This window comes from Falco cherrug, chromosome 3 (genome assembly GCF_023634085.1).
Source record: "Falco cherrug isolate bFalChe1 chromosome 3, bFalChe1.pri, whole genome shotgun sequence".
NCBI lineage: Eukaryota > Metazoa > Chordata > Aves > Falconiformes > Falconidae > Falco > Falco cherrug.
Window position 1 is genome coordinate 99,464,914 of NC_073699.1, and position 18,888 is coordinate 99,483,801.

General features: G+C 41.3%; 1 protein-coding gene across 6 annotated transcripts in view; it reads right to left on the minus strand.

The window, feature by feature from the left end:
* Positions 1 to 18,063, minus strand: part of KIF13A (kinesin family member 13A) — a 120,443-nt gene extending 102,380 nt beyond the window's left edge. For 3 of the 6 annotated variants that reach the window (XM_055705426.1, XM_055705425.1, XM_055705424.1), the window contains exons 1-2: positions 17,636 to 18,057; positions 17,264 to 17,354 (exon numbers count right to left, since the gene is read on the minus strand). In XM_055705426.1, coding sequence (XP_055561401.1) covers positions 17,264 to 17,354; positions 17,636 to 17,690 — 146 coding nt within the window. In that variant the 5' untranslated portion in view covers positions 17,691 to 18,057. Of the gene's footprint in view, positions 1 to 17,263; positions 17,355 to 17,635 lie in introns of all 6 variants that reach the window. The other 3 variants (XM_055705427.1, XM_055705428.1, XM_055705430.1) reach the window with 3 other exon arrangements.
* Between the last annotated feature and the right edge of the window lie 825 nt (positions 18,064 to 18,888).

Consider the following 18,888-nt stretch of genomic DNA (forward strand, 5'->3'; position numbering starts at 1 on the left):
ACCAGTCAACAGAAATGTGTGAGGAGGAGGAACACTCACTTTTAGACAAGTTTTATTAAATACTTAACAGTATGCAAACCTAGTGCTCAGTGCATAAACCCCCTTCAAAGAATCTTTCCTTCACAGATATAATTTCTGCATAATTTATTATGTTGTACAGTAATGTAAACAACCATTAATTGTCTATATCTCAATACTTTGAATAAGTTCATACATAGTGAGTTACCAAGAATCAGCTGAGCCACAGTAGCTGCAAACAGCAATTGCAAGGTGGCAAATTTTGCCTGGCCAACAGACACTTAAGACAGCACACGTCACTTACATAAAACTGTTGCTTTTGATTGGTTTTTCTTTTACTTTTTTGCTACTTGTTCCTTTCAACAGCTTTATATTTTAAGTTTAGCATTGATGCATGGAATAGCTTGCAGGCCTGGGCTTTCTGCCATCATGTGTAAATTAAAAAGCTACAGCCATCTAAAGCTGTTAGCTATTTCCCCAAATAGGTGTTATTTTATACTTACTATTAACATGTTGCAGTAGGAAGAGAGTCAGGAAAAAAAAAAACTTATTGGAGAGCTGATGCGTGCCTACCAGACAAGTCTCCTGAAGCAATTTGCAACCTGAATTTATTCTTGAGAGAATACAGTATTTTACCTCTGTAAATTCCTGAAAAAGAATTACGTATATGGGATATGTTCTCCTTTAAACTCTCGCAATGCATTCAGAGGAGCTGCATGATGAAAGGATTGTATTGTATATGATTGCCAATTTGACCACTATTTTAAGCCCTTAGAAATGCCACATTTCATATTTCCAGGTTATGTGAAAGAGATTCCAGCATGTAAGGCATAAATTGTTAGGAAAATTTTGAACACATTTTTATCCAATTCCAGCACTCATTCATATCTTGCTCTTTCAAACTCTAATGTTCCACACAAAACAGCATCCACAATGTTTTTCTTCCTGACCTGAAGCTCTAAGGTCTGCCATATGCAGAATTATTAGACTACAATACATTTTAATAATCTTACCTCTCAAAAAAACCCCCAAACCCACAGATCATAATCTGATTTGCCCCATTAATTACTTGTAATTGATGATATCTTTACTGAATAAAAAAGCTGGAACACTTTGTTCAAGGAAACAGGGAACATGATGAAAAATATTCCTCTGACAGCAAGAATATGCTCAGAACTGATTACTCTTCACCTGCCTCTGAGTTCACCAGAGAACCGAGTGCTCAGAAAAGGCAATTCTAGAAAAGGGACAGAAAATAGGAGCTAGTTGACATCTACTTTAAAAACATTACCTCAAATATTATTTTTTTTAAAAAAAGGAATGCCCTGCTTTTAAAACCTCTTAAAATCAAAACTTGTACACAACCTACTGAGACCTGTAACTTACTACTACATTTGTTTACTAAAGCCTCTGATTTATTCTTTTTGGTTCTTGACCTGTGAACTTAACAACTTCGAAAAGAAGTATTTAAGTTTATGAAGCCATTTCATACTAAAAAACAGTTTAAAATGTAACTTTAAGAGAAGCATTAAAAATTTATTTTCATTTTCAACTCAAGCCTGTCTCATTCCCCCAAAACCCCAGCATTTCACACAGGCATGCCCAGCCCAGCTACTCCTATAACTCCTTTCACATGCTTCAGCAAACCTCTGCTCAGCAATGTATTCTATGCATTGTTCTGCATAAAAGCACAGTAACGTGCTTGAAATAAGCACCTAGCAAATTAGCTTAGAAGGTAATTTTGCTCTGAAAAATGACCACTTGAGATCAACAACTTCTCTCTCCGCAGAACTTCACTAGCGGATTTGCAGCAACGTCCTGACTTTGGTAGCAAAATTACTATTCTGATACTCAAAGCCATTACAAGAAAGGTTGACAGGTATAAAGCTCAAAGAGACATGGTGATGGACAATACAGTCACCATTAACTGACAACAGGAAATAGAGATTAAGAATCTAAATTCTAAAATTCCAGAGAGCTGTAATTATTAACAAAAGTTTGATTTTGCATCTTTTCAGATCTTATGAAGACCCTATTGATGGACTAAGCAACTTTGATACCAAATACAAAGACTGCCGGTTATCATAATCACCTTCCCACACTGACTTCCTACACTTTGGTAACTCTCATATTTATTGATGGCAGACACCATCACACAGGAATCTTTACAGAATACACAAGTGGAGACATCCTGAACTCTAACTTAACAGCCTGCACAGCATACCCGTGTTAAGTAGTTGTTTCCTTGAACAATGTTTCTCTCCAGATACATTTTACGTTTAAAACCCATGTTCAAAAACGTGCAGTGTTCTCAACAGAATTTTACTCAAATAGCCCAAAGTCTATCTACAGTTCAAATATGTTAAAGATGCGATAATCATTCTTTTTTGAAAAACTTTTCATTTTTATTTAAGTCCTTCCTCAATCTTTTCCCCCCTCCTAGGCTCGCAACAAATAGCATCATCCCCTCAAAATGTTTTTTTGAGCTGTGAACTCAGAATGCACAGCCAGGTTTATATCCCAAACTCATTTTATGAACATTTGTTTAGAGAGAGTGGAACACTACTGTATTGTTATACTGAAAGGTAAAAGTTGTTTGAAATATCTTCCCACTGCCATGACCTGTGAGAATTTTATCCATGTTGCAGGTTTACTGTGCAGACAAAAAGCAGACAGAGTCCAACCAGGCTTTTATTAGCTCAGGCACAAAATAAAGCAGAAAAGCGGCAGAGATAAGCCCATATCTAACAATATAGAGGTAAATGGACACTTTTGATGGTGAAGAGCATCTGATTAGGTACCAAATGAGCATATACTCTCCATCTGGACACTGTGCAAAGGAGCACTCCAAGTTAAGGGAGCGAGAGTCTGAGAACATGAGACTCTAATTCACCCTGCAGAAACTCACTGGGGTCTAGGTGAATGTTTTAGCTCCCATTCAACAGTAGCATGCTAAGCACAGTTGCACTGTGAAAAAGAAAAGTTATTCTCTTATTAAGATTTGTCTTATTGCAGCAGAAAAACAGAAAAAAACAACCAACCAAACTCTAAATTAGAAAACATGGTCATCTCACAATGGAATCAAGCTGCCAGCCCTGACAAGTTTAAGAACAGGAGAGAGATATTTAGCAATTAGCACAAAGAAACATAAATACAAAGCAGTTGATAATAGAAGAAAAAAAACCAACCCGTCAGCAAGTACTACACCATTAAGTTACCCAGAGGAATGAGACACAGAAAGCAGACAAAGGAGCTGAGACAAGCAACACACACATGCTACCATACTAAATGCAGACAACCAAATGTAATCAAAGCTTCCAATTTAGAATCAGCAGCAGAGCGCTGCCACAAGTTGCTAACAACACTCAACTTCTCTATTCTGAAACACCACCATTCCTGGAGATAACACTTTATATAAAATCTTTAAAGAGCTTGGGAGAATGCAGGTAGAAGGCCATGAGGAGGAAAGGTAGTAGAAGAAGAATGTTAAATTGAAGAAGAACAGGGAAAGGAAGAAACTATCTATCGATATGCTTGCACAGAAATTATGAGGTTTAGCATTAAGATTAGCTATGTACGCTTAAAGAGCCTGCATGCTAAGTCAACCCTGGCTGCTGGGCCCAGCCATCTGCACGCTAACCCAGAGGCTGCCGTAGTCTGTGGCCTGTGCTGGCATCTATTCAGAGGCAGTTAAGAAGGGAGAACTAGGTTTCTGCGCTGGGATGCGAAGTGTGTGCAAGCGATCCTGTACTGCAGTTGCACAATGTGCAATGTGTTCTCTCTTCACAGACAGTACAGTGAAAAAAAAAGTATTCTTTCCCAATTAATGCTTCTTTTCCTGGTACTGCAAATACCCATGCTTTAAATGTAACATTCTGCTCAATCAGCAAGGTCAAAAGGTGTATTTAAATCGAACTGGGAGTTTTACCCCACTTTTCAGCAAAGTACTTCAACTACTTTGTTTCTAATATTTAATGAAGTACTTTAAATTCCACTTAAAATGTTCATACACAGCTCTGTAGTTCCTTTTAGTACCATCTGTGTTGCAATCTGCAGTCAACTCTGCTACTCACGATGAACGTAGACTGAAACACTCTTGACAACAGAAAATCGCACATAACAGAGTTCATGCTTGGGAGCATGTTGCATACTCCCAAACACCAAATCAACACTGCGGAGTCAGTTATCTTTGTAAAGCCAGTACCCACACACTTTTGAAAGTTTTAGGAGACCACCCCATCAGCTTTGCCTCATTACCTGAACATGCGCTCATCCTGTACTGCATGTGAACTAGTGAAACTGTAGCAGAAGCCCACACCCACTGATTTTTTGCCCTTTCCTATCCCTGGCAGTGCTCTTGACTCCATCACTGCCACCTCCTCCCATTTCCAAGCTCACACAGCCAGCCACGAACAACAGGTACAGCATGGACAGCACAGGCTAACAACACCTTGCCAGACACCCAGTATTTGCGCTGTGAGAGTCCAGCACTGAGTATTCTGATCTGACTCTGCACAGGAGGAGGTGCGGCCCCGCAAAGCTTATCAGCTAAACTTCCACAACACCGAGCCACAATTCTTCTGTTTCAGGAGCGGCAATTCAGCTAATTATCTCTGCTATAAATAACCCACAGCCTACATGATCTACCTAGATATCTGCCTGCATAGGGAATAGAGTTACACAAAACAAGTTCAAGAAATAAAGCAGAATTACATGTGGTCTCTCAAGAAGTTGTCAAAAAATCCTCAGAAGAGAATGAGGAGTCATATATTAAGGAAGAAGAAAGAACAAGTAGATCAGTCTGAAACACCACTGAAAGCCACATGAAAGGGTACACAGGTTCTGAATGCTGGTAAGCATTAATTAGTGATCCGAGAAAGCAAATATTACTGAGGTCAGCAGTTTTTGGTTAGTAACATTAGGATAAGAACGTGAAGGAGCAAGGTACGTGAGCAGCAATACTGCAAACAAAAATCAGGTTTGACAAATATAGAATTAAGTTTAAAATTATTCAAAAAGCTTATCACATTAATTTTTCAGTGTAGCTTTCCCACTTCGTCCATCACCACTAATATTTTAAATAAAGGGCGGCAGCAGCACTCAATTGTCAACAATTTTCAATGTAATAGGAAACAGTCGACTCCTTTTTTGCTTAAATAGCCAGTCTACTCCAAAAATGGCTAAAAGTCATGTTGTGTGATCAGTAACTCTAGACCAGTTCAATTTATCTTCGTCTACTACATCTGCAAACTGAGACATGAAAGTAAAAGAGCATGAGTAGAAAGATCTGGTACAAGAGAAGCTGAACCTAAGGCAAGCATCCCATTTCAAATACGCTTAGATTACCAATACTGGGCCAAAGAAGTGACCTGCCTCATATGCAGGAACAGCTATGGGGAGAGAATTAAAACAAACAAAAACACCACAACAACAAACCAAAAAGTAACATGATTTTTGAAAGTGACCAATTACCCAATCTAGATCTTTAAGAGAAAAACAACAACGTAAAACCTACGTAGCACCCTTTGCTCCTTCCATTTAGAGCAAAAGTTCTGTAGAGAATCTAGAACTTTCCTACTATTCTGGATGCAAAGTAGAATGATAATTATTAAAAGTATTTCAAGTAAAGGTTTTCCCCATTATTTGAAAAAAACATATAGGTTTCCTAGTCTAATCAAACACGCACCTTGAGCCCACTAAACTCTGATGCTGCTCATTACAGTTACCAGTCAACAGATTGTCAGACTCCTATCACCCCTAAATGTTTCTCGAAACTAAGAAAATAAGCCAATTTAGTTTTTCTTTTCCTACAAAACAACTGCAAATCATCATTAATATTTCTATTTTCCTTCATTTATATACACTGATGAAAAATTCCTCCCTCAAAATTCAGTTCTGCAATTTGTAACATCTCATTTCAAAGTCCACAAACAAATATCCAGCATTTACTTTCCCTTTTTAATCACAGCAAAGGCAAGCAGGCAAGAGGTCACAAACATGAGTGACTTGCTTGCCTCTGTCTTTTCTGAATCATGATGAAGATGCACACCTTGGAAAAACATGTAACCATTTAAACTGCAAGATACTCCAGAAGTCATCCTACAATACCCTTCTTGACTAAGGATGACACATTAAGATCAAGTTGGCTTTAAGAGATTTTTTTATAAAATTAATTTTACACCTTGGTCATGTGAGTGCAAGGGTGTTTTCAATGTCTGTTTGATCTGTCTTGCACGAGCCATGAATTTCTTCCTCATTCAGATGAGAAATTCTCTAATACCAACCAATAATATGGGTCAGACCACACAGAACCACTGTAACTGAAAACACATAAGCACTACAAAACACAAAGGACTTTCAGCCCACCCGACACTATGGATCTGCAGTTCTGGGTTTAAACTAGCACAAAGTTGCAAGATGCTATTCTGAAATTTCAAATAAAAGCACACCACATTGCACGAGGTATACGCAAAGCTTCTACCTGTGAGTGTAGATGGCAGTAAGGATAGATTACACTAAGGGCACAAAGCTTGCACACCATTAGTATTTCTGGAAAAAAGTTTCCCATTGCCACACTGGCATCTGCAAAACCAACACTTCAAAAACTACTTGAGAGGATGCAGCCTGCCCCAAACAGTAAGTAAACAAGAGAGATTAGACTGATGTCGACCTAGGTTCAGTACTCATTCACTATACCCTGCTGAGCACTTGAAAACAGAACTGACAGGAGCTAACTTACTGACTTTCGCGGTGGGGAAGTCAGGCATCCCCCTCCTTCAGTACACAGGACTTCTGACACTAATGGGGAATCCAACCATGGAACTGGGATGCTGAGGAGAACAGAACAGCTACTGAATTTATTAAAAAAATCCAACCAAAACATCAAGATACTGTCCCACTGAAACAGACCTTAGGAGAGCACTTAAACGCTGCATCTTCAAACATACTTTCATCATCCTTTTGATGGGGACACAAGTGTTTTCAATTAGTTTGCTTCACAGCCAATTTAAAAAGATTCTCAATCATGACGTTTAATGTCATAAACAGTAAAAATTCAGTGTTAAAATATGAGTTACAACCATGCAAAGAAAATCAGGTACATGACATGAACTCAGCTACAACGTTATAAACACCTCAAACAATAAACATACTCAGGACTTGGAAGCTCTTGACAAGAAAACTACATGGCAAGCTGTCCAGCGTTCAGTGGGCTGCCTACAAGAACTGATTTTCCCTATTGTTTTCAACTTGGATCTCAACCAGAACACACATGAAGACTGTAGTACCACCCCAAAGAATGCCAGTTTCTCATACACATTTTTCAGGAGGATGGAAAAAAGCTTACTGGATGTTGTTGGGTTTTGTTGGTTGGTTGGTTTCCCTCAAAGACATACTTTGAGGAATTTCATCTTGTTGTTGGGCATCCATTTCTGTACCTCTCTTTTGCCTTTCGTTATCCTTCCAGTCCTAGTCCCCAAGTATCCTTTCCCTATATTCTACCATGTCAGCAGCAAATCCATTAACGAACCATCTTTTGCAATTCCTTGTGTGTCAGTTTCTCTGTATACACTGAAGCAGCATTTCTCAAGGGCACTCTTAACAAGAATGCAGGTAGGATTAGATTTACACCAGAAGAATGAGAACTATTCAAAACTTTCTTCTTTTTAAACGTAATGGGCACTATGGAAAACACCATATTCTGTTTCAGACAGTTTGTTTCAGAATAGCATGCCAACTGTGGTCACAGTAAGAAGTTCCAAGACAGCAAAACCTGAGTGGTGGGATGATGTTCCGCCACATACTTGTAACAAAATCTTCAGGACCATCTTTTTATCCCAATAGTGTATAATAGCGAAGTGCAGGAAGATGGCAAATGGTTTCTGCTCTTACTCCCTTACACAACTGCAAAGTTCTCTTAAAAAAATAAACTCAAACTCCACTACTACTTGCTGATTCTTCAGAGGACAAATATGTATTAATGTCTTAGCTACATACAGTGAATATAGGAACTTTATTTTACCAAATGGCTGATTTTTGTTTCAGCCTGATTTTACAAGACAAAATTATCTGAAAACACATTTGAAGTCTAAAGGAAATTTACAAACATCTCAGAATAGGGAGTGACAACATGGTACGACGGGAAGGAAAATACCAATAAACATCAAAATGCTTAGGACTTGACTAGCATCATTCAGGGAGGTGGCACTACTGAACTAAAACAAGTCTGGAGCACTGCAGACTTACATCACATTGCATACATAAAAAACTCACATCGACACATGCTGACAAAGAAACTTTCCAAAGCAGACCAGGATGCTGCTCATTCAGGGCTGTAAAGCAGTTTTGCCGGCAGAAAACTTTCGCCAGCTCTGTGCCTCCACTGGAATGCTCTGTTGACTTATGTTTAGCAAAAGCTCATCTACTGTAAAACAAGCCTTGGGTTTTGATCAGAAAGTAAAACTGGAGTAAATATTCAGCAAAAACAAGAACTCCAAATTATTAAAAATTACATGGCGACCAGTGCCACTCACTGCACAAACCCATTCATTTTGCAGATAAACTTCCTCTTTCACCTCACCTAGTCCTTTTTCCTTCAACTCTTGAAAAAATCATATTTGTGAAAGGCCTTCTCAGCTATACTGCACATGATTTTAATCATAAAGTCAGACAAAAAGTGGAAACCATGTAGGAAGAAGTATCAAGTACTGCAGTTCCTTATCTAAAATCTGCTGTTCCTTGTCATCATATAAGAAATATTAAGCAAAACAGGCAGCTGCACATACTTGTATTTAATGCTAGAAAAAATATTTCAGTCGCTCAAGAGACAGATTCAGAATTTTGAAGCCTTACACTTAGAGGAAAATCTAATCTTGCCTGGAGGCTTTTGTACACTACTTACTTAGGATTGGCATTTATGTTTAAAATGGGATTGTGGAATAAACTAAGACAATGCAAGTTCAATAAATAGGTTATCATGTACATTTTTTCATCTTATTTGCAAGTCTAAAATATTCTCTAATACAAAAAAAAAATCAGAAAAAATATTTAAACGTTGACATTTTCAGCAATGTGTTTTTCAAACAAAGCATCAAATTACTCTATAGAAAGTTTACAGTTTCCAGTGCATCCTGGTATTTTTTTAAACATATTGAACAGTATCTTCATAAACACATGCAGAGATAAGCATGCTATTCCAGCCACAGCAGCTGCTTTGATTCATGTTTATGAAATGCTTAAAATTCTTGGAATATACATACACTGCAAAAAGAAGATGCAGTGTTGCCACAAATCGCCAAGTAAGCCAGTACTAGCCTACTATCTGTGCTGTTGAACACGAAGAGGCAGCAGCATAGACTGGTAGGGGCTAGCATCTAGAAAACAGACCATACATAAATAAGTATGTATCCTGTTGCTAGCGCACAATGAACCTCTTTGCCCCATCTTCAGCATCATCATTAACTGTGCCAGTTACCATGCACTAACGCAAGCACACAGCAATGTTTCAGACCCACCCTTCTACTGCTGTGCCAACTGATATACCTCAAAATAAGTACTGTACCACTAATAAGCACCAAAATATATTCATGGTTTAATCTGTCAAAAGAGTCATTGTGGTATAAATCTTTGCCCTGAGTTATAACACTCAAATAGCAAATAAGTTACTATAGGACAATAAATCATTAGCGACTTCATTAGGGGCTGTTACCATATAGATTGCCCTATGGTGAGCTATGTGAAATGAGACTGAACATTCAGATTACCTCCTAGGGAAAAGCTGCACCTTACAAGCCACTGACTTCACATTATCTGAGGAAGACGAAGGTGTATTTGATAAGCGTGCACATGCTTGAGGATGTCTCTATTTAGGATGTAACAAAATGCCAGATAAAGGTTGTGCCTGATGACGAAGGGATTGTCCTGGTTTCAGCTGGGATAGAATTAATTGTATTGGTTTGGGATATGGTTATGAATTTGATTAGATGTTTTGATGATGGAAGATTAAGTTTTTTAATTATTATTTTTAGATTAAAAGACAGCTATCAAAGGCCAGAACTGCAGGGGTTAATTAACACAAACCAAGTACAGCAGCATCAGAAAGCCATTGAGTCCCTTTTTCCCCCAAAACGAGGAATGACATAAGGGGACACTCTCCCACGGCACTGAAGACAGCTTGAGGAACTCCTACTCTTCATCAACATGTATCTTGAGTTCATGTCATTGATTTTCAACTCCCGTCAGCAATGCATTTTTCTGATTGACCTTCATACAGCAAATTTTCAATCTGCTTGTTGTTAACTTACTGAGCTCCTCCCTCAGCCCTCAGTGAACACCCATCGCATGCCACGAAAAGATCATAAAGACACACACAACCAACTCAAGCTCCAGCAGACCTCAAACTCCGATGACTAACTTCATATCAACACACAAAGTCAGGTACTGACTGGACAAGCTGACATCCCTGATACTGTCTCTTGTAAAAAGACACACAGGAACGTTATATCCAGGCAACAGCATGACTGAGTTAATTTGGTGCTTTGGGTCACAAGTTAACTTGATAGTTGAGTCCTCTGGTACACGTCATTGCACAGCGGGGACCTTTTCTTTGTAGGCTGCACTTACTGAAGACATAAAATTCACTGTCTCCAGCCAACACTTTCACAATCCCTTAAAGAGCCTTCTACGCGCTGCCGTCAGTAACAGACCGCCTCACAAAATACAAGGAACCAACAAATCTGAGAAGTTACTCAGTTAAGCAACAGCATCTGCACAGCACTGCTGCAGCAGCTGGCATTTCGCTATAGTAGGCAGTAATTGTTTCCATTAATAGATTCAAACCATGCCCAGGGCGGGCCAAATAAGCAAAGACACAGTACTACTTTCCCACCATTTGGGACAGTCTGTCCATGCCAGAGACACCAGCAACACAGCCAGAGGCAGCTATTGCTACTGCTACTCAGTCTGCACCCAACTCTAGGGGAATGAAGGACTTAAATCTGGTAACATCTCTAGCACAACAGCAACAAGTACATTTGTCAGTTTAAAGATTTAGCTCTAATCTTATTACTAGCAGTACCACCATGCTGACTCCCCGAACAGCAGGTGCCTGCCTGTGCACGCTGCGCTGGAGGCCTGAGACCAAGAAGGGATTTGCTTTGTCCACAAAACTTTGTACCAAGATTCACACCCCAGCTCTGTGCACCACACTGACCTGCACAAAGGGCAGCTGGTGTGTAGTGCTTCGCTCCGAGCTCAGGTTCTGCAGAACAGTGACTTCTTAAGCACGTCCTAAGGTATTTTGAATCTAGACCACACCTGGGTCACTAAAGTATGCTTACAAGTTTCATTTGACTTTGTATTTTTTAATTATTACATGACAGTGAGTCTAATCAGAAGTCTGAAATTTTATCATATGCACATTTAATAAACCAATGTGATGCACAATACAGCAAAGAATCTTGTTTTCAAAAGAAGAAAGCTGTCTTCACTATTTATACTAACAGGGCGAAGGAGGTAAAAATAAAACTTTTTCCTTTAATCCTGATCTCAAAGAAAAGGGCCCCAAAAACCAAATCCATTTTAAAAGAGCTGTACATGTTTTAAATTCGTAATTCATTTCAATAAACAATATATTCAAGGTGTATCAACTGGTAATCCAGACCTCAAAACACACCTCCAGCTGCAGTAATAAGGAAGCGCATGCATACCTGCCCTTCTTAAACACAGAAGCTAATTGTGACTGAAGGCCTCATCTTTTTAACAAATCTTTTCATGTTCCACAATGTAGGCATTTCTAACATCATAAGACAGAAAAATTGGACAGGTTCAAAGCTGAACCTCATTCTGCTGTGTTCTACTCCAGAAATATTTGAACTTAATACTCAGTAGTCCAAAAGAAGAGAATGGCTACAAAGCCATGATTGCCTAAACATGGTCATACCAAGCACAGGTTTCTTTTTCTTCAAACACTTTATTTTTGTTCTGAAATACTGCCAGCTAAGTACTACTAGCTGCTTACCCGCAATCCCAACAGCCTCCAACAGTTGTTTCCTCTTACAATGCCATTTAAAGACCAAAGCACAAGGTCCTAACAGCTGTCTGGATCTTATAAACATGGTAAAATAATGGATGTTGCATTTATTCACAGATCAGGCCACCTTAGGAAGAGCCAACAGCCGTTCCACTGAGTGTTTTGGATTACAAATTTGTGTCTCATTTTGTTTCAAATTACATGGAATTTGGAAACAGAGATTTTTTCAAGGAACTGCATCTAGTGTCCATCTGAGCCATGAATGAATTAAAGCACTGCAAAAATAGCTCCCCAAAATGATGTCTTCCAACCACACATTTCATAATTCAAATACCCCTCTTCTGTAACAGTTCACATCCTGAATACTGATGTCTAACAGGAAAGTTAACAGAAGAGGTCAAAATCAGATTACTTTTACAATTTCCTGCGAAGATAAAAGCTGCTGCCTGCTATTACTTCATGATCTACCTCAGGTGATAATTTGAATACATGATCAAAGACATGGTCTCATTGATCATTCCCTCAGATATTGAAATAATTAGCAGCTGTCCTATTTTGGCTTCTACAAGTTCCAGTTTGAAAAAGTGACCCTTACCAGAAATGCATATCCCCTCCCTACAACAGTGCTCTTATCTCTGATGCTAGTCAAAACAACATATCAAAAACCATGAAGTGCCACAACCACCACATGAAGGACTATACACTAATGACCATCCAAAATCATGTTTTCTCCAAGGCAGGGGGAGCAACAGCTGTTTTCAGGAAAGAAGAGTTTTAGGACAAGCTGCCTAGGGATGAAATCTGTGCTTCAGATATTCAAACTTTGAAAGAATCATGACCTACAAAAACTAGGTAAGACACACACACATCTGTTCCTAGCTATTTATTTTATTAAAGAGCTTAAGTCTACTCAAAAAAGCCCTCATATATTCTGGAATCTTTAGTAATTTAGAGCTATAAGAAGAGTTTTACATAAGTAGCACTGGGTCTTGGTGCTACTTGTCTGTTATCAAAATGAGGACTGAAGAACACAGAGCATGCAAGTCATAAATACATATTTTTTAAAAGTTAAGTCAGGCAAGAAAGATACTTTCAGAGAAAAGTAGTAATTTTAAGTTCAGCTCTACATTCTGATTATTTCTCATTTTCTGACCTGAGATTTTAATAAGGCAAAGTTTGCACAAGGCTACTGTGCTTTAAGGGAATAAATTGCCCAATAGACAAATTTTTGCTTCTGTCAAAAGTACAACTGAAATAGTATTTCAGTTCTACTGTCTCCATAGTTCCTTGTTTATTTCTGTCAAGACAAATATTTTGCTTACTGAAGGAAAAATCATGTCATGAAGAACTGTTGTCAGGGAACTAAATCAAAACTTTTCTTCACAGATCCTATGCGTTAAAAAGTGTAGCTGAAAGGACAGGTTGCAGCAAAGCATATTTGAACAATCAAAAGCAAAGAAGGATCCCAGAAAAATCTAATTTGTCTTACTAAAAAATAACATCCCTAACACAAAATCAAATCTTTCATAGATGTAGAGAGAGGTGTGAAATTTCCATTGTAAAATATTACTCAAATATTTTGAAAGACTGTAACTCCATACTGTAATTATCTCATCATTACATTTTAATACTGCACCTTATTGCCAACAGCCAAATGAAAACATTTATAGCAAGACAGCAGGATGTAGACAATTGGCTCTGAAACATAATACCCATTCCTAAAAGACCAAGTTAGAACAATTTTTTTCAGGAAGAGTATACTTTGAGAAAGGAAATTCAGACTCCCAGGTGAAAGCAGAAAAAAATTAGAGGGCTCACAGAAAGACAAGATATTCTTCTGGGGAAGAAAGGGAAATCTCTATTGGTTTTGGGGAGGAGACAGACAACTAAAACAACACACAAGCACACTTAGGGCAGCTATCAAGGAAACTACTGCTACGAATAATAGTAGAACAAGGGTTAAAGGTATAAAGTCCAACAATCAACTTGCAAAAACTTGACCAGCACCAGAGACTGTACCTGATAGCAGCTAACGAAAACTGTTCCTTTCTGAACTCTGTCCCCTATTATTTCAGTCAATAAAGATTTCCCTGTGCCTTTCAGACTCAGATTGTTCAGTTTTACTATTTTCTGGTTTTCCTCCCTCGTTAGTGTAGAATGCCAGAAGTCGTGTGTCTGTGGGAACGGCAAGCCTATTGCTTATAAAAAGACAGAACACTTGTATTTAATAACAATTGCTGTTTTGTAGCTGTGTTTGTTAAGGTGCAGATGCTGTGTGGTCTAGCAGTTAGAAGATGCAGTCAGAACCCGGTTCTAATTTATATTTAGAACTTAACTGCTTTACCTCTAATACAATAGTGAAAGTTGGACAAATGACAGCACTGTCTGGGATTTTAGGTTTTTTTCACCACTTTTAAAACTAGCCTTACTTGCCCATCTAAAATCGTTCAGAGCTATCCTTAATAAAACCTAAAGACTGATGACCAACACGCATCTGAACTCAGATTTAATTCAAGGACTCCTTACAGCATAGGCAAAGCTAGTATTTTTTTTTTCCTAACTTGGGATATCCTTCCCAGAACAAATTCTATAATGTTATAATAATTAAAGAGGTATTAAATTTTACTTTAAAAATTCTGTCAGTATCTTCAAAGTTATAACTGAGAGAACAATGCAAATAAAGAGCGTGGTCCTGAATTCTATTCCCCCACACCCTATAGTCTCTTGGCTTCAACTGAATTAAGAAAAGCAGCCCTGGAAACCAAATTTGCTTTAGAAGGCTACTTATTCTTATTCCAAAGCGCAGTACAAACTTGTACTTCCATTCAGCTAGAAAAAGGAAATTTCCATATAAAAAGATAAAAAGTAAAAAGGGGAAGATAAGACTAAACAGAATATTAAAATAATGTATATAGTAGAGAAAGACCAATTAATCACCCTAACAAGTGAAATCATTTCTGCAATGACATGGTTGCTCTGAAAGAAAAATCCAGTTGAGCTATATAAAAACAAGCTACACAAAGAAAACCAAAAATCCATTTGACATCTCTAGCCCTGCCAAGGCATTGATCCAAGTACAAGCAGCAACTACTCAGCAGTTCAGAGCCAGTTTATACAGACATTTTATGGTGGGTACACATAGAAGAACAGAATTTATTTTTCATCATGAGAAATTACACTATTTATCTTGAGTAAAAAAATAGAAATGAACAGTTTAGCAGTGAAGAAAATGTAAGGATCCTCACAAGGCACTAGAAAGTCCATCAGGCATCTCAACAGGTTACATACAACACCTGCATTAAGCAGGTATCCAAACTATATGTCTGCACTAGCAAGAGTTACTTCTGATCAGTATTTCTGACTGTTATTTCCAATAACACATCAAGGAGTTGTTTCAGACACAAATTACACTTGTGACAGCCAGCCAAATTGCAGCCTCACACTGGGCTGCAAGCAGGACAACTATCACTTGCCAACACAGCTGTTGATGGCAAGGCTGCACACAAGCATCACAGCTCACCCGTAAGGCCCTTGGTGCAGAACCATAAGCCAATTCCAACCAAGTAAGTGAATTTATATTACAGGTGTTAAAGCCCAATAAACACGACCCACACAAGCTCTCAAAAGACAGATAATTACTGCACAGTCTCACTGAAACCTGCAGGACAACGTGCACAACAAGCAAAATTCACAAGTTACAGGCTCTTTATTAAACCATCTGGCCCTTAGACTCTTCAGTCTATTGAAATAATGGCTTTAAAATCTTCTGTTCTTGCTTTGTAAACTCAATTTGTATTCCATGTTTTATACCTGTCAAATCCACTCACTTTAAAGAGTTAATTCTTATTATAGCAGTGGTGTGATGAAGGGCATATAAATGCTTCATTAAACAGGAGGAAAAAAACCCCCATGCTTTCTAAAATAGAATAGTCTCAAGAAAAACAAGATTTCCATTTTACAGATGGGATGCTAAGACCCACAGAGACAGCATGACTTCTGGAAGATCACACACACAAAAAAAAAAAATCTGTTGAAGGGGCAGGAAACAAGCACAGATCTTTAAAGACCCAGGCCAGCACATCAGCCACAACAATGGTTCTGAAGAAAATACAAGTGGGATTTAAGTTAAACTGGTGCAATTGCAGCTATATTCCAGTATGTGGATTACTGTGAGAAGCACCTTCGCATCTTTGATGTGTAAAAATAGAAAAGGTCTCAACTTTTTCTGCTGGAAAACTATAAAAGCCTGGCATACCACCTTTGAAAAAAAAAAAAAAACGTATTCTCACAACTGTGGTTTCTTTGTAACTACTATGAACCCAATCAAAAATGTTCTTAGTAAAACTTCGAGTGGTAGGGACATGTTCAGATTAAAAATGCCATAACCATGCAGATTATTTCATGCTCCTTGGCATTAAATACATTTAACAGATCAACTTCAGTTGAGCAGTCCGCAGGTAATTGAACAAATAAGCATACAACGCCACTATTCCACTTGCACCTCCCTGTCTTTCCCCACACTCCCTCAAAGGAAAGAAATCTTTTCCTGTTCTGATCTATTTTTACAGTCTAGTGCATTGGTATTTTGGATTATTTCCAAGGGTATTCTTTACTGGGGCATCACAACTAAACGCCAGATTTCAAAATTATTTTAGCAAATTCTCATATGCTACTTCACAGAACAACACTGAATTAATAAAGGATCTAGCAATTACAGCCTTTTCAAATGCAAATACATTAAAACTAGTAAACAAACTTAAAAAAATACCACCACTAGCATAAAATTCAGATTCTGCTTCTTCCCCCCTGCGACACACACAGGTTACATCAAGTTTATTTGCAGCCTGTGCTGAAGGGAAATTTCTGAAAACTGCGAGCACAGGCAGTTTAGGTCTCCTCACCTTATCAACAGATTATTTTTTGAGAAGTTAATGAAGAATCAGGGAGGCCAACAGGGCTGGTCTGTCTCCACATCCCAAGCCGGGTCCCTCCCGACCCCGCTCTGGAAGCCGCCTGACCCCGCAGGGATGCAGCCCCGGGCAGGGACCCCCGGCTGGCGCTCGCCCGCCGCCCCCCCCCCGCAGCACCTGAAGGCACGGAGGGAGCGCTCCAGGACCCCGCCGCGCCCCGAACAAAGGCAGGCGATGCCTCTGCGAGGCTGAGGCTGAGGAACCGGGGCCGGGTTTTCCCTTGGGGCACGGCGGCTGGGGTTTTTACCTTTCTCCCTGCTTGGTGTTGGAAGGCGGAGGGTGAAGCACAGTCTGGTTGCCTTCCATCTCCACGATGCACTTGGTATTCAGGTCCAGCTCTGCAAGGCGACACGGCGGGGGGCTCAGAGGGCGAGCGCACCCCGCCTTCCCCCTCACACGCCGGGGCAGCTCGCCCCCCGGCCGCTCCCCCTCGCCGGGGGCAGCCGTGCCCGTGCGAGGCAGCCAGGGGTGCCTGAGGGGGCCCGTCCTCCCGCCAGCCCCGGGGAGAAGCCTCAGGCGCGCACCGGTGCCGCCCCCTCCCCACAGACACACACGCCCCCCCTCAGCCTCCGCGCCCCCACCCCGCCGCCCCCCTCGCCCGGCGCCGCCCGCCGGTTACCTCTCCTGTTCATCGGCCGGACCCTGACGGCAACTTTCACCTTGGTGTCCGACATCTTCCCCCCCTTCCCGGGAGCGGCGGGCGGCCCCGCTCAGCGGCAGCGGCGGCTCACGGCCTCGCAGCGCCGCGCACAGCGACACGGCGGAGCGCCAGCGTCCATGCCGGGCCGGGGCGAGGGCGGGGGGCCGGGGCAGGCGGGGATGGCGAGAGGCGGCGAGGGAGGGAGGGAAGGAGGGAGGGAGGGAGGGAGAGGAGGAGGGTCCGGCGCCGGGGAGGGCGGTGGTGGCGCAGCCCCAGCCGCCTTGCTCAGCCGCGATCCACACCGGCTCTGACGCTGGCTGCCGACGGCCTCGTTTGCATAACCGCTGCTGCTACTGCAGCTGCTGCCGCCGCCTCCCCGCCAATCCCAACCGCCATCTTCCGCCTCCTCCTGCCGCGCCGCCGGGATTGCGGCGCCCAGGCAAGCGGCGAGAGGCGGGGAAAGGCCACGGTGCCGGAAAGGAACGGAAACACCCGAGCGCCTTCGGTACGGGGAGGGGGAACCCCCCTCCCACCTCGGCCAGCCGCTTCCTCCGAGTGAGCACGCGCGAGGGGCCGCTCCTTGCAGTGGCGACGCGGGCGGGAAGGTGGCGCTGGCGGCCGCGCATGCGCAGAGAGGGCGGGGGAAGCCCGGCCGTGCGCTTCGCCCCGGCGCTGCCTGCCCGACCCTGGGCGGGAGCGGGGCTGCTGAGGGGCCGCCCGCCTCCTCTGGGCTGCCCTCGTAGTTTGTGCGAGGCAAAGCCACCAGCTTGTCCGACCTAGTTCCCTTGTGGCAAGGAAGGGCCATAAAGAAAAGCCCATAAACTGCCCACAACGAAACGTCGTGGTGCTAGGGTATTTTTTTCTTTTTTGACAAAAATATGTGTAATGCGTAATGCTCTATTAGAAAATAATGACCTGCCTGGCCTGGAAGTGGTGCTACACCTCGAGGTGACGGAGCGAGGCCTGCCCGGGCCCAGCCAGTGCGTCACCTTGGCAAGGGGCTGCCTGCCCAGCCCTGAGGCCCCTCATGCCCTGTTGTGTCTCCAGGCGGTGACAGGCCACCACTGGCAAGTGCCGGTCCACCACAGGACGGAGGTTTGTCCATCTGCCAGCAGCGAGCTCAACATCAGTGAAAAGCGTTACAAAGAGCAGTGCACTGCTCCAGAAATCACGAGCCCCAAGGATGGCTGAGCTTCCACTGGACAAGACAGGATCTTTAGTTATAACTGCAG